The 22310-nt window shown below is 39.8% G+C and overlaps 1 protein-coding gene across 2 annotated transcripts; it reads right to left on the reverse strand.

Annotated features, from left to right (window-relative positions):
- Positions 1-7333: 7333 nt before the first annotated feature.
- On the reverse strand, positions 7334-18709 carry LOC139315364 (alpha-1-antitrypsin-like). Of its 2 annotated transcripts, none has more exons than XM_070941586.1 (5): positions 18683-18709; positions 13763-14392; positions 11686-11953; positions 9094-9241; positions 7334-7596 (listed from the first exon to the last, which is right to left on the reverse strand). In XM_070941586.1, exons 2-5 carry the CDS (start codon positions 14373-14375, stop codon positions 7405-7407), a joined length of 1221 nt encoding a protein of 406 aa, XP_070797687.1. In that variant the 5' UTR covers positions 14376-14392; positions 18683-18709; the 3' UTR covers positions 7334-7404. The 2 variants fall into 2 exon arrangements, with proteins under 2 accessions (XP_070797687.1, XP_070797677.1); XM_070941576.1 differs by lacking the exon at positions 18683-18709 and adding an exon at positions 18128-18188.
- Positions 18710-22310: the final 3601 nt, after the last annotated feature.

Genomic DNA, 22310 nt, shown 5'->3' on the forward strand with positions numbered 1-22310 from the left:
GTTCCATTTCCTCTTTTGCTGTGCTGAGCTTTCCTGTGTTCAATGTTTCTTATGTTTCAGATTCCCACCGTAATTCTGTCTTTGTAGCTTCAAATTTTCTTTCAATGTATGGAAACATCAGCAACTAAACATCCCAAAGATTTTTACCTAGTCACATCCTAAACACCATTAGTACTCCAAATATCCTCATCAATTATTCAATAGGATGTTGAATGCCATCCATTCTGAGACTGCCATCATGGAGCAGGGATTAATACTAGACAAACCATCAGATAGAAAAAAAAATACTCTAATCAAGGAAAAGGAGGAATCCAGTGGTGAAATCCAATTTTTTTTACTACTGATTCTGTGGGCGTGGCTTGGTGGGCATGGTGTGGCTTGGTGGGAGTGGCTTGGTGGGCATGTCAGAGGAAGGATACTGCAAAATCTCCATTCCCACCCTATTCTGGGGCCAGCCAGAGGTGGAATTTGCCGGTTCTCTGAACTACTCAAAATTTCTACTACTGGTTCTCCGAACTGCTCAAAATTTCCGCTACCGGTTCTCCAAAACCTGTCAGAACCTGCTGGATTTCACCCCTGGAGGAAACCACACAACACACACACACACACACACACACACACACACACACACACACACACACCAAAATTGGCAGAGCAAACTACTGTAAACAGACAGCAAACCCCATGCTCACTCATGTTCAATATTATCGAGTTGGGAAATGAAATGCCTGCAAGTAAATAATCAAGTTCAGAGGTGATCACGAACCCTATTTTAATACACAGCTGAATTCTTAACACAGAGGTGACATAATCTAATTGCTCTGTTTTCATTAAATCTCTAGCAGCTTTATGTGGGGTGGAAAGATAGCATATATACAACAGTGTGACACTGTGAATATTGCCACTGGTACAAAAGAACATGCTGCCTTGGATGTATAATTGCTCTAGAAATATATTCCAATAGTAGGTTTTTGATATATGAAAGAAAGAAAAAAATACAAGTATGCACTTGCAAGCTGAAGGTTTATGTATTAGAATTCCACACATTGAACTTTCCCTAATTTAAAAGTTTAAAATATGGGTGGGGGGGCGGGGAGTATTTCTTTCAAAATAATGGCCTGAATAGTTCATAAAACAAATGGAGTGCAATGTCTCCCTGTGATTAAGAGTCTACAACAGCTAGTATCAAAAATATTTATTTATTTAGTGATTGATGAGAACATGGCAGAAGATAGGTAAACATATACACACAATCCACATAATTACATGTAAAACTTCTATGGGGATATGGCAGATGTCCAATTCAGCTATCCAGGTGATAAACCTCTGACGTTTCATGCAGATCTTCTAGAGAACTAGAGAATGCACATTATGGGCAATCTTGCATAGTATGTTTAATAGTTTACATATCACTACCACAATCATGACAAGGAGAATCTTTCCATTCACATTGATGAAGGGCAGAGGAACTTCTTCCAGTATCACACCTACCGTAATTCTGTTCAATTTCATCCAGACAGAGTGAGGCAGATCAAAACCAGGTGGTTTGGTAGAGCGATCATTAATGGTCAGGCCACAAGAAGATACTTTGGACCATTGCCTTCTGCAGGCATTCTCAAGGTGAAACTGGGAAGAAGTTAAATGAATAGCTGTTTTCCATGCTAGCCTACATGATTTCAATCTTGTGATGGACTGTGTATTGTTCTGGTGAATAGGGAGGGCCTTGTTGTTCAGCATCTTTGACCAAAGCTGAACAAGAACTTGTGGTCTTCTAATGTGGGGGATGATATTGCTAAGTACTAGTAATCAGGGCATAGGAGTGGGCTGCAATGTGCCAGAGATGGTATGCATTGTCTGGCAAAGTTGGACATGGACCATTTGGGCATGGGTGCTCTTAAACAAAATGCTAGCTCAATATTCAGCTCTGGAATAAACCAAAGCCAAGCCGTAGGGTGTTAGCATCAGCACCCCAGGATGCTTCAGCCAATCTGTTCAGTAAACATTTGTGGTTTTTCCATTTTGCAGCTCTTTTTTCCAGGTGCTGTCAGAAGGTTAGTGATCTGTCCAGTGTTACTCCTGAGTACTTTGTAGACTTGCTACATTGAAAAATATGGTTCCGGAACTTCACTGAAGGCTGGTAATTTGCATACCTATTGATGAGGTGGAATATGGCTACTTCTGTTTTTGTTAGGCTTAGTTGGAGGTGCCATTTTTTGAAGTAGTCATCCAGCTTCTGGAGATCTTGAGAAAGGATGCTCTCTGCATCACTGAAGTTGGTTCTTTGGGCTGTGGGAGAATTATATCACTGGCATAAATAAATTTCTGAGAAAGATTTCAGGCAGGTCGTAGATGTAAAGTTACAAAGAGCAGGGGATAGCACTGATCCTTGTGATAGTCCATTGTTCATCTTATGATACCTGCTTTTATTGAATTAGACTTAGAATAACTTCATTGTCACTTTGAATGTACACTAATCGGCATACATTAAAATGAAATTTTGTTGCATACAGCTCTCAAAGGGTCACCACCTCCACTATACACTACCTAAACGGTAATAAATACGGTAAATAGATAAATACAAAATTATGCATATACCCATATATATTATATGACACAGGGAAACAACTCAGTCTAGTCTGGATGTATATATGTACATGGCAAGAAAGATGAATCTTGCGAAGATGGCATAGGGAACAAAGCTGTTACAAAGTCTGGTAGAAAACTTGAAATAACAAAATGTGGCGAATCAAGCAGAGGTGGTATTCAGTAGGTTCTGTCCAGTTCTGGAGAACCGGTAGCGAAAATTTTGAGTAGTTCGGAGAACAGGTAAATACCACTTCTGACTGGCCCCACCCCTATCTATTCTCTGCCTCCCGAGTCCCAGCTGATTGGGAGGGAATGGAGATTTTACAGCATCCTTCCCCTGGAGGTGGGTGGGAATGGAGATTTTACAGTATTCTTCCCCTGCCATGTCCACCATGCCATGCCATGCCATGCCATGCCACGCCCACCAAGCCACGCCCACAGAACTGGTAGTAAAAAAATTTGAATCCCACCATTGGAATCAAGGCAATGGTGTTATGACAAGGTATAACCTTGATTAGTTGGAGGAGAAGTCCTTCTCTCCAGACTGTTTTGTAGGTCATCAAGAGGTCAAGAAAAACAGAGACATTTTAAAATTTTCCTTTGGAATCCATTCTCCAGATAAGAAATTAGTGCAAGGACTTGATCATTGCAATCATGTTTGGGGCGAAATCCAGCTTGCTCTATTTGGAGTATAGATTTTACTGCTAGGGCTATTCTGTTTAACATAAGTCTTTCTAAAAGTTTGTAGGTGACACATAGAAGAGCAATTGGCTTGTAACTTTGGGGAAGGTTTGGAACTTTCCCTGGTTTCAAAATTGCAAGAATATAATGGCCCCAGATATTGGAAGCACTATGTAGCTATCAGGATCAGTGGCACTGTCAGGGAGAACATGATCCTATACAAGATGTTTGTATATTCTTGAATGTACCGCTACCAATTCTCCTCTTCTGATGACACTTAAATTCTTGCTCCCCTTTCTCAGGTTTTAAATTAACATAGGTATATTTTGTTCAACCAAACCCAGCTAGGCTGCAGAACCTGACTGACCTTGGAGTGATCTTGAAAGCTAAATACGTTCAGCCTAGGTGAAGTTAAGAAAAGTCTCCCAGAAGAAGACAGTGAAAGGTCACATCTGCATTATTACTAAGGAAAGGATATGGATATGTGCAGAATTTGGGCTCAAGTCAGAAGCAGCATTTTCCCCCCACCCTTTATTTAGCTAGTGATCTCTGGGACAGAGAAGACAGGGACAGTGGTTGGATTGTCAACATCTTTGGACAAGTAGTGAAGAATTTGGGGTTCTTCCATGTCTCACATTCATAATCAGCATTTTGGAGTCAGTTTAGATACTAGAAACAAAAAGCAGCAGCATTTTTCCATAACCACTAGATGTCACAACAATCCTTTTTCTGTCAGTGGAAAGACAGTTTTGAAGCAAGCTCATTGCATGCCTTTCCCAACCCAAAACTGGGGGCAGCTTCTTTCAGCCCCGCCCTTTCTCTGTTTCCTGAACTATTGACTGTTACTAGGATGGCATGAAATACAGGCATAAGGAAATTACCCTTCTGATGCTCAGGAGTGCAAAATATTGAACCTAGAGGCTACAGTAAGGAAAAACCCACACTGGCTTTAAAGATTAAATTGGTCTTTCTCAAAGTGATGCCTTTTAATTGCCTTGAATTACAATGTCCACCAATCCCAGAGAACTTGGGTTTGGGTGGCAGAGTGCTATGTATTTTGAGAGTACTAGATTAGCAAGAGCCTCTTGATGCAGGTGAAGGAGGACCGCCTACTATCACCAATAGCCTCCCACCGGCCAGTACGCTCCCACAGAGAGGGGATCCTCCGGGTGCCGTCGGCCAAACAATGCCCAGGGGGAGAGCCTTCTCTGTGGGGGCACCTACTATCTGGAACAAGCTCCCCCCGGAGATACGGAGGATCCCGGATCTACGCACCTTCTGCCGTGCCTTAAAGACCTTTTTATTTCACTAGGCAGGCCTGGCCTAATTTTCTCCCTCTTTTATACAAGATTTTTAATTTTTAATATTTTTTAGTATTTTATATATTCAAATTTTAAAATTGGTTTTAAATTGATTGGAGTTTTAATTTGTTTGGGCCAAAACTATTTAATTTGATTTTAATTCCACTTTTAAATTTTGTATGTATGTATTTTATTGTTTGGCTGTGCACCGCCCTGAGTCCTTCGGGAGTAGGGCGGTATAGAAATCAAATCAAATAAAAATAAATAAAATAAAATAAAGGAGGAGAGTGCCAAAGTTGGCTTGAAACTCAACATTAAGAAAACTAAGATCATGGCATCCAGCCCTCTCAATTCGTGGCAAATAGCTAGGGAAGAAATGGAGATAGTGACAGATTTTATTTTCCTGGGCTCCAAGACCACCATAGATGGAGACTACACCCATTAAAAGACACTTGCCCCTGGGGAGGAAAGCTATGGCAAATCTAGACAGCGTACTAAAAAGCAGAGACATTACCCTGCCAACAAAAGTGCATATAGTCAAGGCTATGGTGTTCCCAGTTGCAATGTATAGCTGTGAAAGTTGGACCATTACTAAGGCTCCTTACTAGGACTCCTTACGCACAGTCACTCAGGCACTCGTCACTTCCCGCCTGGACTACTGCAATGCTCTCTACATGGGGCTCCCCTTGAGGAGCACCCGGAGGCTCCAACTGGTGCAGAATGTGGCCCCGCAGGGGATTATGGGAGCGAGGGGGCGCTCCCATGTGACACCTCTCCTGCGTGAGCTGCATTGGCTTCCAGTGGTCTTCCGGGTGCGCTTCAAGGTGTTGGTTACCACCTTTAAAGCGCTCCATGGCATAGGACCTAGGTATTTGCGGGACCGCCTTCTGCTGCCGATAGCCTCCCACCGACTAGTACGCTCCCACAGAGAGGGATTCCTCAGGGTGCTGTCAGCCAGGCAATGTCGGCTGGCGAGCCCCAGGGGGAGGGCCTTCTCTGTGGCAGCTCCTGCCCTCTGGAACGATTTGCCACCGGAGATACGAAGGATATCGGATCTCCGGGTCTTTCGCCGTGCCCTGAAAACTTTTCTTTTCCGTCAAGCAGGGCTGGCGTGAACCCCCCCTTCTTTAGTCTTTTTTAGTTTTTTAGCTTTTAAATTGTCAATGGGTTTTAATTTGAATTGTTTTAAATTTGGGCCAAAGTTATGTAATTCTTTTAATAATTTTAAATTTTGTATTGGTATGTGTTTTAGTTCTGGCTGTGCACCACCCTGAGTCCAGTAGGAGAAGGGCGGTATACAAATTGAATAAAATAAAAATAAAATAAAAATAAAAGGCTGAGCGCCAAAGAATTGAGGCCTGTGAACTATGGTGCTGGAGAAGACTCCTGTGAGTCTCTTGGACTGCAAGGTGATCAAACCAGTCAGTCCTAGAGGTGATCAACCCTGACTGCTTTTTAGAAGGCCAGATCCTGAAGATGAAACTCAAATACTTTGGCCACCTAATGAGAAGGAAGGACTCACTGGAGAAGAGCCTAATTCTGGGAAAAATTGAGGGCAAAAGAAGAAGAGGATGACAGAGATCGAGGTGGCTGGATGGAGTCACTGAAGCACTAGGCGTGAGCTTAAATGAACTCAGGGTGGTGGTGGTAGAGGACAGGAAGGCCTGGAGGAACGTTGTTCATGGGGTCGCGTTGGGTCGGACACAACAACAAAGGTTAGCAAAGGATGGATAAGACCTGGGCCTTTTAATAGCTCCTGCACTTGAATGGCCAATGAAACAACAACAACAAAAATCTTCAAACAGAGGAGGGATAGGCAATGTGAGTACTACTCGCTTGTGAATTTATTATGCTAAAAGATATGCTATCTGCCATTTAGTGACTATTCTTATAAACTTGGTCTTTAAGGAATACCAGTCCTTTCCGGTTATTGCTATATTTCCCAAATTTGTCTTTCCCAGGATTACATTCAGTCTGTTCTCCCACACATGTAGTTCTTTTAAAAGCAAAAACCAGGGTGAGGCTCTGAAGATACCTAAAAAAGAAAGATGCTGAAGATCATCAATATAACGCCAATTCACTTTAAAACCATGTATGAAACGTTTAATAGCTTCATACATAGTAGATGTTTAATAACATGGAAGATGGAAGGCTGATCTCTGGCATCATTTCCTCTCCCCCTCTTGAAAAATTCCCAAAGCCTGAATATTCCTAATATTCCTAATATTACATTCAGATGGTATCCAGAAAAACAGTGGAAAAATCATTGCAATGTAATAGACTTATCAGGAGGCTTGGGGGAGTTAAACTCAGGTAGCTAGGGAGAGTTAAGAGCTTTCCACCTGGCTCAAACAAAAGAGTTGATTATCCAAAAAAAGATGTTCCAGATGTTGCTTTGTTAATGTAAGGGATCCAAGGAAGAGGATGAATAATTGAACAGCATATTTCTATTACTCTGTTCACAATTCATTATCTGAGAACCCAACTATATGCAAGTACCCTTTTCCCATATCTGTCATTGATGTTTGAAGACCCTACATGAAGACCTTATATAAAGACCAGAAGTGGGTTTTAGCAGGTTCTGACCAGTTCTGGAGAACTGGAAGCGGAAATTTTGAGTAGTTCGGAGAACTGGTAGTAAATATATATATATATTTGAAAAAAAATATATATTTCATATGATTTTATATATATTTCAAACAGGAACCAATAGGTTTGTTAACTTTCCTTTGCAAAAAAAACCACAATCCCAAATTTCTTTGAAATTCATGTTCCAATAATATTTTATTTTTGAACTGTATTTAAAATCCAATACACTCTGGGGTTTTGTTATTGTTTACAGCAGTGTTGGGTTTTTTATCTTGGCCACAAATAATGTCACATTGGCCTTTCCATCAAAAATGAAGAATAGAAAAGGATGGTTAAATCTATAGTCTGGAGGCAACGACATAGGAATTGCTTCTGCAGCAGTAGCTCCTGCTGCCTCAGCTCCAGTTTCATCAACTGTCACCACAGCTTTGTGGGTAACCTGAGAAGAAAGGAAGCAAAAGTTCAAAGTTTGGCGTAGAAAAAAATATTTCAGAAATGATGACAACTTGTTAGGCTGATCTGTGAGTTTGAACTACTAGGCCTACAGAACTTTCTCTGTATTGTTCCAATTTTAGCCCATGCGCTGCTGAAGTGAGTGCTGGATTCTCCTTAGGGAAGATTTTAAACCGGTGTTCTTCAAACGTAACAACTTCTGAAAGTTGAAGTCCACACATCTTAAAGTTGCCAACTTTAAAAAATGCTGGATTGAACCATTGTGAAAGGAAAGAGGTAAAATATAGTCATTCAAGGAAAGAAGGAGAGAATGTTATTGGAACCCAACAGTATTGCAGATTTTTAAGTAGTTTTTAAAGTTCCAAAAGTAAATATTGTTGGTCAATATTTTTGCTTAAACAATAACATGGGTCTATAACATGGGTCTCCAACCTTGGCAACTTTAAGACTTGTGGACTTCAAATCTTAAAGTTGCCAAGGTTGGAGACCCCTGGTCTATAACTAATGCCTGTTTTAATCAAATCACTTTCAACACCATCTTTCAAGTAGAGAAAGATCAGGGCAGAGCAATTTGCCATGGCCATCTTTGAAGCTTGGCATCCTCATGTACAGGTCAGAATTCGTGGGTCTAATGTTGTCCAGGGCTACTATTAGGCTTCCTCTAATTCAGCCACTGACAAACCAATGAAGATTAAAATAGCCATTCTACACTATTTTCAACTTCCAAAAACATTTTCCCCTGAGCCTCTTCAGACCCAGAACTGAGTTTCTTGCATTGTTAAATTGGATCTCCACAATTCTGTCTTCTGTCCTTTCAAGCAAAAGTTTTAGAAGTCTTTTGTGGTGTGCAAAATTATGTATTTCATCACCTGGAACTGTGTAGTGACCATGATCAATTTAATTCTCTGCAAATAAGGATAGGTCAGGCAAATCTGCTGTTTATTTATATTGTAGTTCATTTTTCGGTTCAGTTTCTTAGTCTAGCAAATCCTTTTGATAACCACAAGAGAAATAGATGGAATGCATCCAAACACACTGGATTTCTCCCCTTAGATATGTTGCAGTTGCTGCAATTCCTGTTCTATACACTTTGTTGTTGCCACTTTTTTTCTGTATATTTTTTAAAAAGTCAATTTCACTTTCCCTGCCATGTTCCTGGGATTTCCAGAGTAAAGACAGATGCATCTTTCTAAATTGGCCAACACTTTTCTTGAGGAGTTAGTTAGTTAGAAAAAAAGATGAGCATGAATAAGCTGCCATCTCAATCTTTATTCTTTTTGTAATGAGGAACAATTAGAAAGATAATCTGGTGCACGCATGTTGTTTACAAAACAGCAATTGGAAGGCAATTTTTTTTTTTTTGCAACGGTGAGACTTTTCATATACATCATTAACCATCATTAACATTGCTGCTGTGAAATATGCATTCATCTTGCTGAAAACCTGCCTGAAATGATGCAAACAATATAAAAGTTTTACTTACTTTAGACAGTTTCAAAGGGTGTCCGGTGACTCCAGTGAGATTGGCATGATCAGTAAAGATTTCAGTGATACCGATCTGGGAGAGGGGTTCCTTTAAGCTGTACGTGGCTGAAATACTAAACCTGGGGATGGAGACCCTTGCTGTACCCCTTCAGAAAGACAGAAAGGCATTTTCACTCTAGACATCACAAAGTTAAGAAGTACACCCAGTAATATTTACTAAAATCAGTAAAACAAACACAAACAGAACAGACATAACAAAGCCATCATTGTCATATGGAAGCTGGACTTTTAACAGAGAAATCCTTGGTATTAGTTGCTATCATAATAACCATTATGAATCTGTTTAAAATATTTGACTGGAACCAACAGGCATTGTTGTCAAAATAAATACCATACTTGATTGACTGACTGATTGAATGAATGAATTTATAGGCTGCTCGACCCTGTGTGATTCTAGGTGGCTTAAAACTAAACTAAAACATCAACCTATAAGAAGGTCAAGCAAACAAAATACCAAAAATAAATAAATTAATTAAAGAAAATCCATATCAGACAAAAATAAAACACAAATTTCATTTTCATTACATCAGTTACTTCCAACAAGCTTGAAGAACTTTCATCCGATAGCTAATACAGGTAGTCCTCGACTTGTAACAATTTGTTTAGTGACCATTCAAAATTACAACGGCACAGAAAAAAGTCACATGATTGTTTTCCACACTTATGGCCATTATAGCATCCCCATGGTCATGTGATCAAAATTCAGATGCTTGATAACTATCTCATATTTATGACACTTACCCTGTCCTGGAGTCATGTGATCACTTTTTGGGAACTTCTGACTAACAAATTTTATGGGGAAGTGAGATCCACTTAACAACCATGTTACTAACCTAACAACTGCAGTGATTCACTTAACAACTGTGGCAAAAAATGTCATGGAAAGTGGCAAAACTCAGCACTTCTCTTAGCAGAAGAAATTTTGGGCCCAATTGCAGTCGTAACTGCATTACAGGTAGGTACAGATTTTTGCTCGCACAATGTTACTCTTGTTCTGCTGTGCATTGTGGTCAGGCACAGAAATTTGGGTATATGTGCATTGGTAAGGAACTGTTCTTTTTAACCACTATTTATTACTATTTATTACTGTTGTATTTCCACTTTCACTGTCCAAGGTAGTTAGTATACCAGGCCGGTCTGTATTAGGATATGTCTGCTGATTGCCTAAAGCAGGGTCCCTAACACATGGGCCGTGACCCAGTACTAGACTGCAGCCCATTTGGAACTGAGCCGTGGAAGTGGTGGGCCAGTGCACGTACATGTGCAGCTCCCCTTGCGTGAGTGGTGGGCGAGCAGGTACACACAACTCCATTTGTACGAGCAGAGGGCATACGTGCCACTGCTTGCGCAAATGGAGCTGGGTGCACTTGCCCACCACTCATGCGGAATCATCCCCTCCCCCCCCTGCTGGTCCACAAAGCTTTTAGAAAGCTGGCCTAAAGAGATTTCTTGTGTGATCCCTCTCCCTCTGTCACAGTGTAGAAAGATTGCTTAAACAAGCAAAGGTGGTGGTGGGGGGAGTGATTTATAGTGATTGTCCTATGGTCATGTGATTGTCATTTGAAACCTTCACAGCCAGCTCCCAAAAAATAAAGTCAATGGGGAAGCTGGCAGGAGTCATAGTCATAAACTGACTAGATTAATAGCTGCAGTTGGAATTGATGAACTGATGTTACCGGTATAAATCAAGCACAGTCTGATGTTTTACTTTACAATAGCGTTGCTGGTCCAAATTATGATCAGTAAGTCAGTACTACCTCTAAGTGCTGAACTGCTGACTTGATTCAGATTGTTGTTTCAATCCAGTTTCAGGTGATCTATTTGATCTGGGAAAGGGAATTAATTTGCAGTGTCTGCATGGAATATCAAAATATACAAGATGGTAACCATATCAAGTGTCAAAGCCCCACAACTTTTCTAATGTGATGCCACACTCACCATCTTGCAGAACTTTACTTCTGTCTATGGCAGACCCAGATGTTGGCCTACCTGAGATTAATTAAGATACAGGAATAAAACTGAAGAGATTGCAAGAAACAAGCGGAGTATCAGACTATTGTGAAGGGATCAAACAGAACATTGTAAGGCCAAATGGGACTTGAGCAAATATATATTTCTATTTTTTATGTAGAGTAGATAGGGAGCCACTGCCCACTGCTTTGTTCGTGGTGTGAGGCTTCTGAGGTGGATTTGGCATCTCCTCACCAAAGTTCCCCCTTCTACCATCATTCAGTCCCCTAGGATACTCTTTCACCACTTAGAACAATGGTGCAGAATTTTCCACAGGGACATATCAATCTCTGAACAGCATGTCTGGAGCTTTTTTGCAAAGAGATGAAGTAACATGACACAAACAGGAAGGAAGAATAATTATTAATATGATTAAGAACTAATGAGCAAATCTTCCACTCTCATACATGGGGGACAATACCAAGAGATAAACCTTTAATGTATGGACACTAAATTGTTTTTAGTTATCCTTTAAGAATGTACTATGGAGAAATATAGAAGCAGTAAAAAGAAGTGTTACCTGTATGCATTTTTTGCCCATTTTTTCAGAGTATCTATTGACAGACTCTCATCCAATTCCTTCTCTTTTTTAGGATCAGGCAAAACAAAAAATGTGGTGGCTGTACCATTGTAGTCTAACTTCACTACTGTGCAAGACAGCTGCCTATCAAAATAGTATTTGAACCAACCCGTCCTATGCATCATTTGGACTTTGACAGTTGTGTTATGATCCACAAAGAAGTCCTCTTCCCTTGTGAACTCTGGCTCAAAAGGAGTCTTCCAGTTGCCTAAAGAGAACAAAAAAGACCCACAGTAATATTTGGATAAGAGTATTAAACTTGCTTGAGGTGAATTAGGTTCACCCTCAGGAAGATGCTGTGATCTTCTTTACTAAGGCAAAGAGGGGGTATAATTTAACTAGTAAGATGCTCTGGATTCACTTGCTTATGCTGACCAGCACTTGCAAAGCTGGGACTGATTTCTGCAAATTTGCAGCAAATGTTGCTTAGTCAGTGAAGCAATGCAGCTGCTGTATTGCTGTCAGAAGAAAATGGCCGTGTACCTTCTTACATGATACAGTTTACTTCAATCTTGGTTGAAGATAAAACACCCATTCTAAATTCTGCACAGCCCTATGGACTTATACTCTATTCAGATAGAGAGATGCAGGAGTAGGCTTCAGATCAGTGGTGGGTTGCTTCCGGTTCGCACTGGCTCGCAAGAACCGGTAGTAAAAATTTGTAGTAGTAGGTAATAACATTGGCTGGCCACCCCCCTGAACCGGTCCCTGGCCCAGTCGCCACTCGCTTACCCTGCCCACCTCATCAGAGGCTTTTAAAAAAAAAAACATTTAAAAACATTTTTTTCTGCAACCTCTTTGGCCGAAGAGGTTGTAGGAAAAAAAATGCCTTTAAAAGCCTCTGGTGATCCCAGCTGAGTTGCCTGATCGTCAGAGGCTTCTAAAAGCATTTTTTCCTGCAACCTCTTAAGGTTGTAGAAAAAATGCTTTTAAAAGTTTTTTTTAAAAAAGTTGGCCATGCCCACCCAGTCACATTAACCCCCCCATCAAGCCACGCCCACAAAATAAGCCATGCACACAGAACCAGTAGTAAAAATTTTTAGAACCCACCCCTGCTTCAGATCGTTTAGCAACAGGTTTGCTGCTCTGTTGCTGGGTCCAGAGGTCCTCCGGAGGCCAGAAACAGGCTCACTTCCCGAACTTCTGTTAGGACCGCTTTTTGCTCTCCCAGACCCTCCACCTGGCCCCTGCACTTACCTGGAATGATGAACAGGCTACGTGGAGAGTCCTGAGAGGGGTGGGGGAGGGGGAGGGGTGCGCGTGGCCAACCAGGGGTGGCATTTGGGGGTTCACTGAACCCTGGCAATCCTTGGCTAGACGATCGCCCGAATCCTGCCGAACCCCCGGGAGCCCACCCCTGGAGAGATGTGCAGCCTGTAATCTTATATCAAGCAGAATTATTTAGAACAGTCAGTCCATTTCTCTTTTTGTTGTTTTTAAACTCTGCAAGGGTGCATTTTAGTGGAATTTATAATCCAGTTTTATGAATAATCTACTAGTCTGAGATAATATCAGTTATGCCACTTTGGGTAAGACACCTTCCTCTTAGGTGCTTTTAAAAAACTGGAACCACCATTCCTAAAATAGTTTCACAGAAGTGAAAAACCATGTTATGTAGTTTCAAACAGTACATAGCTTCTGTTTCGTACAACCCCCAGTAGTGAAGTAGTTATATGAGAGCTAAAGAATATACTTAAATTTCTGTACTGGGCTAGTTTTTTAGTATATGTACTTTGCATTGATTAGAAATTATGTTTTCTTTTGTGGATTGGAGGAATTTCACCCCTCTTTCACTAAACTTAAAAAACTTTACAATGTCTCAAATAGCATATCTGAATATTTCCTTTAGTGAAGGAATCATCTCTTATCTCTTATAGAATTATCTCTTTTTGGACTTGCTGCTTGGCGCAAATCCACCCTTCTTTCACCAAACTCAAAAAGCTTTACTCTGTCGCAAATAGCATCTTTGCATATTTCCTTTAATGAAGGAACCATCCCTTTTCTCTATGAAGGTTACCTTTAAAGAACACGTAGTTTGTGAGAACAAAGGCTGTATCAGGGTCAAGATCCTTGACTAGTTCTGCAATTTTCCCATGTGTTTTTTCCTTTATATAATCATTGATCTGTTTTTCAGCTTCTCTTGGTTCCTGAAATTTTGTGGCTTGGATTTCTGCATCATAGAATTTCTTAATCTTATCTATAAATGTCTGCAATGGTTGTATATCTTCCTTTAAAAACAGGCCCTGTCCAATATCAATCTTGTAATCATTCTCTGACTGGTTGAGCAGATGGAGAAGTTCATGGACCCCATGGTGGATCTCATCTTCCTGAATGTATGTCAAGTTAAAATCAAGGCCATTTAAAATCTCTGCATGGGTTTTTGATTTTGTCCCTAATAACAGAACTGAAAGCAATGTAAAAATGCTGCAGGGTGAGAAAACAATATTCTCTTCATGTGATCTTGCAGCCAGTATTTTGTAGAATTCAGTTGCAAGATGAACAATATTGTGCTGGAGCTTGATAGAAGCTTTGGTGTCATGATGATCATGGTGATGATCGACATCATGGTGGCCGTGGCTGACGAGGGAAAACACTATTAAGGCCAAAGACAGATGAATGATTCTGTTCATCTTGCCGATAATTTATTCTGCAAGGGAAAATGGCGATAAAGAAGAGGGATTTTATTTTATTATAAACTGTGTTTGTAAAGCACCTTTTTCAGTTACAGTTTTATGGGTATTTTGGCTTCTAGCTGAAAGTCAGCATGAAAGGATGTTGAAGAAAAATTGTTTTTTTTCCAAGTCAAGAATGTTTATGCCCTACTTATTTCAAACCCATGTCATGTTATAGTCATGACCATTTTTAATACATTTTTGAGCTAATTATGTGTAACCAATCTGTAGTACAATATATACCTAGCTACTTGTAGGAGGAATTAAAGGTGAAGGCTACCATATATATATTGGTAGCATCCAGCATTCAAACATATAAATAATCCATGTTGACTCTGGAAAAACCATATCCTTTCTGTATATTAAGAATAACAACCATAAGCACTTCCTCACACAATGACATGCAAATATATCTTTGGTAAATGTCTGTGGCAGGGGTGAAATCCAGCAGGTTCTGACAGTTTCTGGAGAACCGGTAGCGGAAATTTTCAGCAGTTCAGAGAACCGGTAGCGAAAACTTTGAGTAGTTTGGAGAACTGGCAAATACCATCTCTGGCTGGCCCCAGAGTAGGGTGGGAATGGAGATTTTGCAATATCCTTCCCCCAGGAGTGAGGAGGGAATGGGGATTTTGCAGTATCCTTCCCCTGGAGTGGGCGGCCATAGCCACCAAGCCACACCACACCACACCCACCAAGCCATGCCAACAGAACCAGTATTAAAAAAATTTGGATTTCACCAGTGGTCTTTGAAGATTCTCAATCATCCAGGTCATGGTTGTCCCAAAAGTGCTTTTCCAAAGGCAACTGGCCTTCTTTGTTTTTTCCCTTGAAAACTTTTTGTTTTTCATCCGAGAAGCTTCTTCACAACAAAATACTTTCAAGGAGAAAACCAAGCAAGGCCAATTGCCTTTTGAAAAAAGCACCTTTGGGACATCAGTAAGGTCTTGAGATTCATTCATTTTGGGTTAGGAGAGTCTGAATTTGTTGTAATACTTGTAGATTGGGCTCAATTTTTAAAAACCTGCCTTCATTTTTTTTTTTAAAAAAAACTTCTACTGGTAATAGAATGTAAACCTTATATTTAATCGTTATAAGATTTGTTACCAATAAAATATGGAATGCTCAGTACAACAGGACCAGTATTCACATTGCGGCAGATTTGAGTGACGAATAGAATTTTAACAACCTGATATCATATCTCTGGTTGGTTTTTTTTTTTTTTTTTGTTTTTTTAAGGAAATACTCCCTTTTTTTTTCTTTTAATGGACTTCTTTAAAAGTTCAAGATCATTCAAGGATTTTTTTTTTAATTTTAATCCTAAAGAGGACAATTACAGCTGGAGGAAGAGCCCCTTTTAGATCAATGAGAGTAAATTCCAGGCACCACTTAGTCAGCAGTGATCAGAACACATATTCGATTCAAGAGAAATGGCAGTTGGCCACCTGGACAAAGCCCTGACCTTTTCTGATGAATGCTGCGTATGGGCACCCATACTTTGTGAGTGCGTCTCACAAATTTATCAGATGCTGAATCTACACCTATATTTAGTTCACTCATGTACCTTACAAATAGGTGATGAGAGAGAAGGCCTGAGTTTCAACTCCAAATGAAAGGGCCTATACAGTTGCCATTCTGTATGCAAACCTGTTCTCCTTATTACCTTTCTGTATCTTACTTTTATTATTTTATTTTATTTTATTTTATTTTATTTTATTTTATTATTATTTGTCAAGCATATATAAGGTAACAGGTAAAAGTATAAACATAATTTGAATACATGAAAAGAGTAAGAGTAAAAAAATAAAAAGGAATATTAGGACAGGGATGGTAGGCATGCTGGAGCACTTATGCAGGTCCCTTACAGACTTCTTAGGAATGGGATGAGGTCAACAGTAGACAGCTTAAGGTTAAAGTTTTGGGTGTTTGGGGAAGAAACCACAGAGTCAGGTAGTGCATTCCAGGCATTGACCACTCTGTTACTTTATCTTGCCTTGTCCTGTTACCCTAGGGCAGCGATGGCTAACCTTTTTGCTGTCGCGTGCCAAAAGTGTGGGGAGCGTGGGAGGGGGTCAATGCATGTGTGTGCCCACACCCATAATTCAATCCCCCTTATGCCCCGCCCCCTGCGCATATGCATGCAGCCTCTCCATGGTCTCCCCGCTTTTGGCACGTGATGGCTCAGTGGGCCCGGTAGGCCCATTTTTTGCCCTCCCCAGACTCCAGAGGCTTTCTTGGAGCCTTGGGAGAGTGAAAACGGCCTTCCCCACTCCCTGGAGGCCCCCCGGAGACCAGAAATGGCCCGTTTCTTGACTTCTGGTGGGCCTGGAAGGCCCCAAAATCAGCTGGCTGGCGCGCACATGCACACTGGAGCTGAACTAGGGCAAAGCTCACGTGCCCACAGATATGGCTCCACATGCCACCTGTGGCACACGTGCCATAGGTTCGCCATCACGGCCCTAGGGTGTGAAAATCTGTTTCACCCTCCCTGAGCTCCCTCCCTTTTATTTTTTAGCCCTTGGGGATTTCTCCAAAATTTAGCATGTGATTGCTGAAAATCAAAAGAGTTGTTTTCCACAGTTTTGAGGTAGATAATGCAAAAAAATGAGAAGGGGGAGAACTTGACTTGGAAAGAAAATCTTATAATATACCTAAAGTAAAACTTCCTGCCTTGCAAAAAAAGGTGTCTTGCTTTCTACGAATTGCTAGGACTACAAGTTTATCTCAGCTCATGGAAAGGTTTAATGGCAGGCTGGAATAGGAAAGGGGTTCATTTTAGCACTGGTTCTCTCTGAGGAAGCCCACACAAAACCAGCCATTGGTCGCCTGCCCCTCACTTTAACTTTACATGTTGCAGAGTACTTTAGACCAGAGGTGGGCAACTATGGCAACTTAGCTATATTTAATTTAATTTAATTAATTTAATTAATCATATTTCTATGCCGCCCAACTCCCAAGGGACTTTTGGGAGCATAGGTATGATAGCTCAGGAATTATGGGAGTGGAAGTCCACAGCTCATTAAGTTGCCATAGTTGTCTACCCCTGCTTTAGACTCTGTATTTATATTTTGCCAAATGAAAACGGTTTTCTTCTCCTGTCTTCTTAACTATAATTTTAAGTTTTATGTAAAATCTTTTAATATGTAAATGCATCTGTTCTACTCTTTATTGACAATTAATATAAAGTTCTACACTTCTTTGTTTTTAATGTAGACTTATGATGTAAAATGTATTAAATAAATATTTATTTTCTCTGCCAATTTTCCATGTAAATAATTAGTTAATCTGCATTACTCTACATATATCAGTTCAGAGGTTAAATTTATATTACAATGAAAATTGCATTGGTTTGGTTTTTTTTTTGTATCCTGAGAGATTCTCTCTCTCTCTCACACACGCACACACATTCTCCACATATACCCCATATAACGATTTATGCAAATTTGAAATCTATTTGCTCTTTTTCTTGCTTCTTTTTAAATAATATTTTCTTTTCAGTTAATGCACGTATTTATTGTAGTGAAATGGTATAAGCAATTAAAATGCTATTTTATAGAATTCTAAATATAGAAATACAAACTATAAGCATGGTTACTACACTTATAACATTAGAAGTCTCTTCAAACTTATAAACTTTGTAAACTACATGAAAAGACAAACAAGCTTTATGCAGTGACTTTAAACCCGCACCTGCACCCCATGAGGTTACTCACTGTATATATGGAGAACTTTCATGCATTCAGTAGGTCTTTTGTCATTTTTCTTCTGCTATTTATACACATCAGATTGCAGAATGGTGTGGAAATACTCACTTAAGCATTAACCAAATGGATTATCTCATGTTATTTTATTACTTTCACATTAAGTTAAACTAAGATTAGAGATCTTCCCAAATTCACTTAGTGCTCATTCTTACACTGAAACAACACAACACAATAATGTGTTTCTACATTATTTCATATTTGAAAGGCCTTAATAAAGATGTAAACATTTATTAACAGAGTCCCCATTAAATATGGAGCTGATGGCAAGACAATTTTATGTAATTTAATAATTACACAAGCAACGAAAGCTCCGTTGACCAGAAAGAAAGAGATTCTAGGCAAATTGACTTAGTCTTTCCAGTCTGATTAGATCATATTTTAAAAGAAGGATACTTTGAATGCACTTTAAAAAACCCTGATAACAATATATAAATCAATTCCGCTTTGCAAGCCACAATACTTTTCATTTTAATTTTAAATTAAATGCAGATGCTTCTATCTTACCTGCAGGACAGTAACTTTTTTCCCTTTCTGAAGCCTGAAAAAGGAAACAAGTTACAACATTAAGTGGAACGGTGAGGTAAATATTTGCTATTCCAAAGTGTAGCTCCATAATTTTGTCTGTTGCAGATTAACTGGATGACAAACAGGGATGCCTTTGTTTTGCCACAGAACAGAGTTAAAGACGAAATAACCAGATTCCAGTAAGTAGGGTCTCTTGAGTAGCTGGATTTAAAATTAAAGAAATAAACAATCATAAACAGAAGGATACTTGTCATATTAAAGGGCTGTTCACAAACTCTAATTGATATTTATTTATTTATTTATTTGATTTTTATATCGCCCCCTTTCCCGAAGGACTCGGGGCGGTGAACAGCCAAAATTAAAAAACATACAATATAAACATTAAAATACGTTTAAAACAGAATTAAATCCAAAATGGCTCCCCAATTTAAAACGCCTTACCCATGCCCCTATAAATAAGATGAATTTAAAATTTAAAAATTTAAAATTTCCACATTTAAAAAGGGGGAAGATTTAGGCCAATATTAATCAATCATTGATTGCATTGTACCAAGTGCTGCAGGGGTGAAATCCAGCAGGTTCTGACAGGTTCTGGAGAACCAGTAGCGGAAATTTTGAGCAGTTCGGAGAACCAGTAGTAGAAATTTTGAGTAGTTCAGAGAACCGGCAAATTCCACCTTTGGCTGGCCCCAGAGTGGGGTGGGAATGGGGATTTTGCAGTACCCTTCCTCTGGAGTGGGGAGGGAATGGAAATTTTGCAGTATCCTTCCCCTGCCATGCCCACAAAGCCACGCCCACAGAACCGGTAGTAAAAAAAAATGGATTTCACCACTGAAGTGCTGCCCTTACTATATCCCTCCTAATTAAGAAAACAGCACTGTTTCTTCTTTGTTTTTCAAATGCTGAGTGGGCTTCTGACTGAAATTGTGTACTTTCAATCCATTTCAATGCACCGATGCCAAGATGTCAATATTTATATATTTGTTAAATTCATTTGCTGCCTATCTGGCTAAGAGGCTACTCTAGGTGGCAATATATAGTTGTTCCATTTCCTCTTTTGCTGTGCTGAGCTTTCCTGTGTTCAATGTTTCTTATGTTTCAGATTCCCACCGTAATTCTGTCTTTGTAGCTTCAAATTTTCTTTCAATGTATGGAAACATCAGCAACTAAACATCCCAAAGATTTTTACCTAGTCACATCCTAAACACCATTAGTATTCCAAATATCCTCATCAATTATTCAATAGGATGTTGAATGCCATCCATTCTGAGACTGCCATCATGGAGCAGGGATTAATACTAGACAAACCATCAGATAGAAAAAAAAATACTCTAATCAAGGAAAAGGAGGAATCCAGTGGTGAAATCCAATTTTTTTTACTACTGATTCTGTGGGCGTGGCTTGGTGGGCATGGTGTGGCTTGGTGGGAGTGGCTTGGTGGGCATGTCAGAGGAAGGATACTGCAAAATCTCCATTCCCACCCTATTCTGGGGCCAGCCAGAGGTGGAATTTGCCGGTTCTCTGAACTACTCAAAATTTCTACTATTGGTTCTCCGAACTGCTCAAAATTTCCGCTACCGGTTCTCCAAAACCTGTCAGAACCTGCTGGATTTCACCCCTGGAGGAAACCACACAACACACACACACACACACACACACACACACACACACACACACCAAAATTGGCAGAGTAAACTACTGTAAGCAGACAGCAAACCCCATGCTCACTCATGTTCAATATTATCGAGTTGGGAAATGAAATGCCTGCAAGTAAATAATCAAGTTCAGAGGTGATCACGAACCCTATTTTAATACACAGCTGAATTCTTAACGCAGAGGTGACATAATCTAATTGCTCTGTTTTCATTAAATCTCTAGCAGCTTTATGTGGGGTGGAAAGATAGCATATATACAACAGTGTGGCACTGTGAATATTGCCACTGGTGCAAAAGAACATGCTGCCTTGGATGTATAATTGCTCTAGAAATATATTCCAATAGTAGGTTTTTGATATATGAAAGAAAGAAAAAAATACAAGTATGCACTTGCAAGCTGAAGGTTTATGTATTAGAATTCCACACATTGAACTTTCCCTAATTTAAAAGTTTAAAATATGGGTGGGGGGGCGGGGAGTATTTCTTTCAAAATAATGGCCTGAATAGTTCATAAAACAAATGGAGTGCAATGTCTCCCTGTGATTAAGAGTCTACAACAGCTAGTATCAAAAATATTTATTTATTTAGTGATTGATGAGAACATGGCAGAAGATAAACATATACACACAATCCACATAATTACATGTAAAACTTCTATGGGGATATGGCAGATGTCCAATTCAGCTATCCAGGTGATAAACCTCTGACGTTTCATGCAGATCTTCTAGAGAACTAGAGAATGCACATTATGGGCAATCTTGCATAGTATGTTTAATAGTTTACATATCACCACCACAATCATGACAAGGAGAATCTTTCCATTCACATTGATGAAGGGCAGAGGAACTTCTTCCAGTATCACACCTACCGTAATTCTGTTCAATTTCATCCAGACAGAGTGAGGCAGATCAAAACCAGGTGGTTTGGTAGAGCGATCATTAATGGTCAGGCCACAAGAAGATACTTTGGACCATTGCCCTCTGCAGGCATTCTCAAGGTGAAACTGGGAAGAAGTTAAATGAATAGCTGTTTTCCATGCTAGCCTACATGATTTCAATCTTGTGATGGACTGTGTATTGTTCTGGTGAATAGGGAGGGCCTTGTTGTTCAGCATCTTTGACCAAAGCTGAACAAGAACTTGTGGTCTTCTAATGTGGGGGATGATATTGCTAAGTACTAGTAATCAGGGCATAGGAGTGGGCTGCAATGTGCCAGAGATGGTATGCATTGTCTGGCAAAGTTGGACATGGACCATTTGGGCATGGGTGCTCTTAAACAAAATGCTAGCTCAATATTCAGCTCTGGAATAAACCAAAGCCAAGCCGTAGGGTGTTAGCATCAGCACCCCAGGATGCTTCAGCCAATCTGTTCAGTAAACATTTGTGGTTTTTCCATTTTGCAGCTCTTTTTTCCAGGTGCTGTCAGAAGGTTAGTGATCTGTCCAGTGTTACTCCTGAGTACTTTGTAGACTTGCTACATTGAAAAATATGGTTCCGGAACTTCACTGAAGGCTGGTAATTTGCATACCTATTGATGAGGTGGAATATGGCTACTTCTGTTTTTGTTAGGCTTAGTTGGAGGTGCCATTTTTTGAAGTAGTCATCCAGCTTCTGGAGATCTTGAGAAAGGATGCTCTCTGCATCACTGAAGTTGGTTCTTTGGGCTGTGGGAGAATTATATCACTGGCATAAATAAATTTCTGAGAAAGATTTCAGGCAGGTCGTAGATGTAAAGTTACAAAGAGCAGGGGATAGCACTGATCCTTGTGATAGTCCATTGTTCATCTTATGATACCTGCTTTTATTGAATTAGACTTAGAATAACTTTATTGTCACTTTGAATGTACACTAATCGGCATACATTAAAATGAAATTTTGTTGCATACAGCTCTCAAAGGGTCACCACCTCCACTATACACTACCTAAACGGTAATAAATACGGTAAATAGATAA

Source organism: Pituophis catenifer, unplaced genomic scaffold (assembly GCF_029215685.1).
Source record: "Pituophis catenifer annectens isolate HBS135680 unplaced genomic scaffold, rPitCat1.0.hap2 SCAF_1, whole genome shotgun sequence".
Classification (NCBI taxonomy): Eukaryota; Metazoa; Chordata; class Lepidosauria; order Squamata; family Colubridae; genus Pituophis; species Pituophis catenifer.

What these genes read in the sequence shown, in the direction of transcription:
- LOC139315364 (XM_070941586.1), bottom strand. Translation starts at nt 14,375, where the DNA reads ATGAACAGAATCATTCATCTGTCTTTGGCCTTAATAGTGTTTTCCCTC. An exon ending in AAACTACGTGTTCTTTAAAG is followed by an intron (nt 11,954 to 13,762) that starts GTAACCTTCATA and finishes TGTTCTCTTTAG; the next exon opens with GCAACTGGAAGACTCCTTTT. An exon ending in ACCCTTTGAAACTGTCTAAA is followed by an intron (nt 7,597 to 9,093) that starts GTAAGTAAAACT and finishes CTTTCTTCTCAG; the next exon opens with GTTACCCACAAAGCTGTGGT.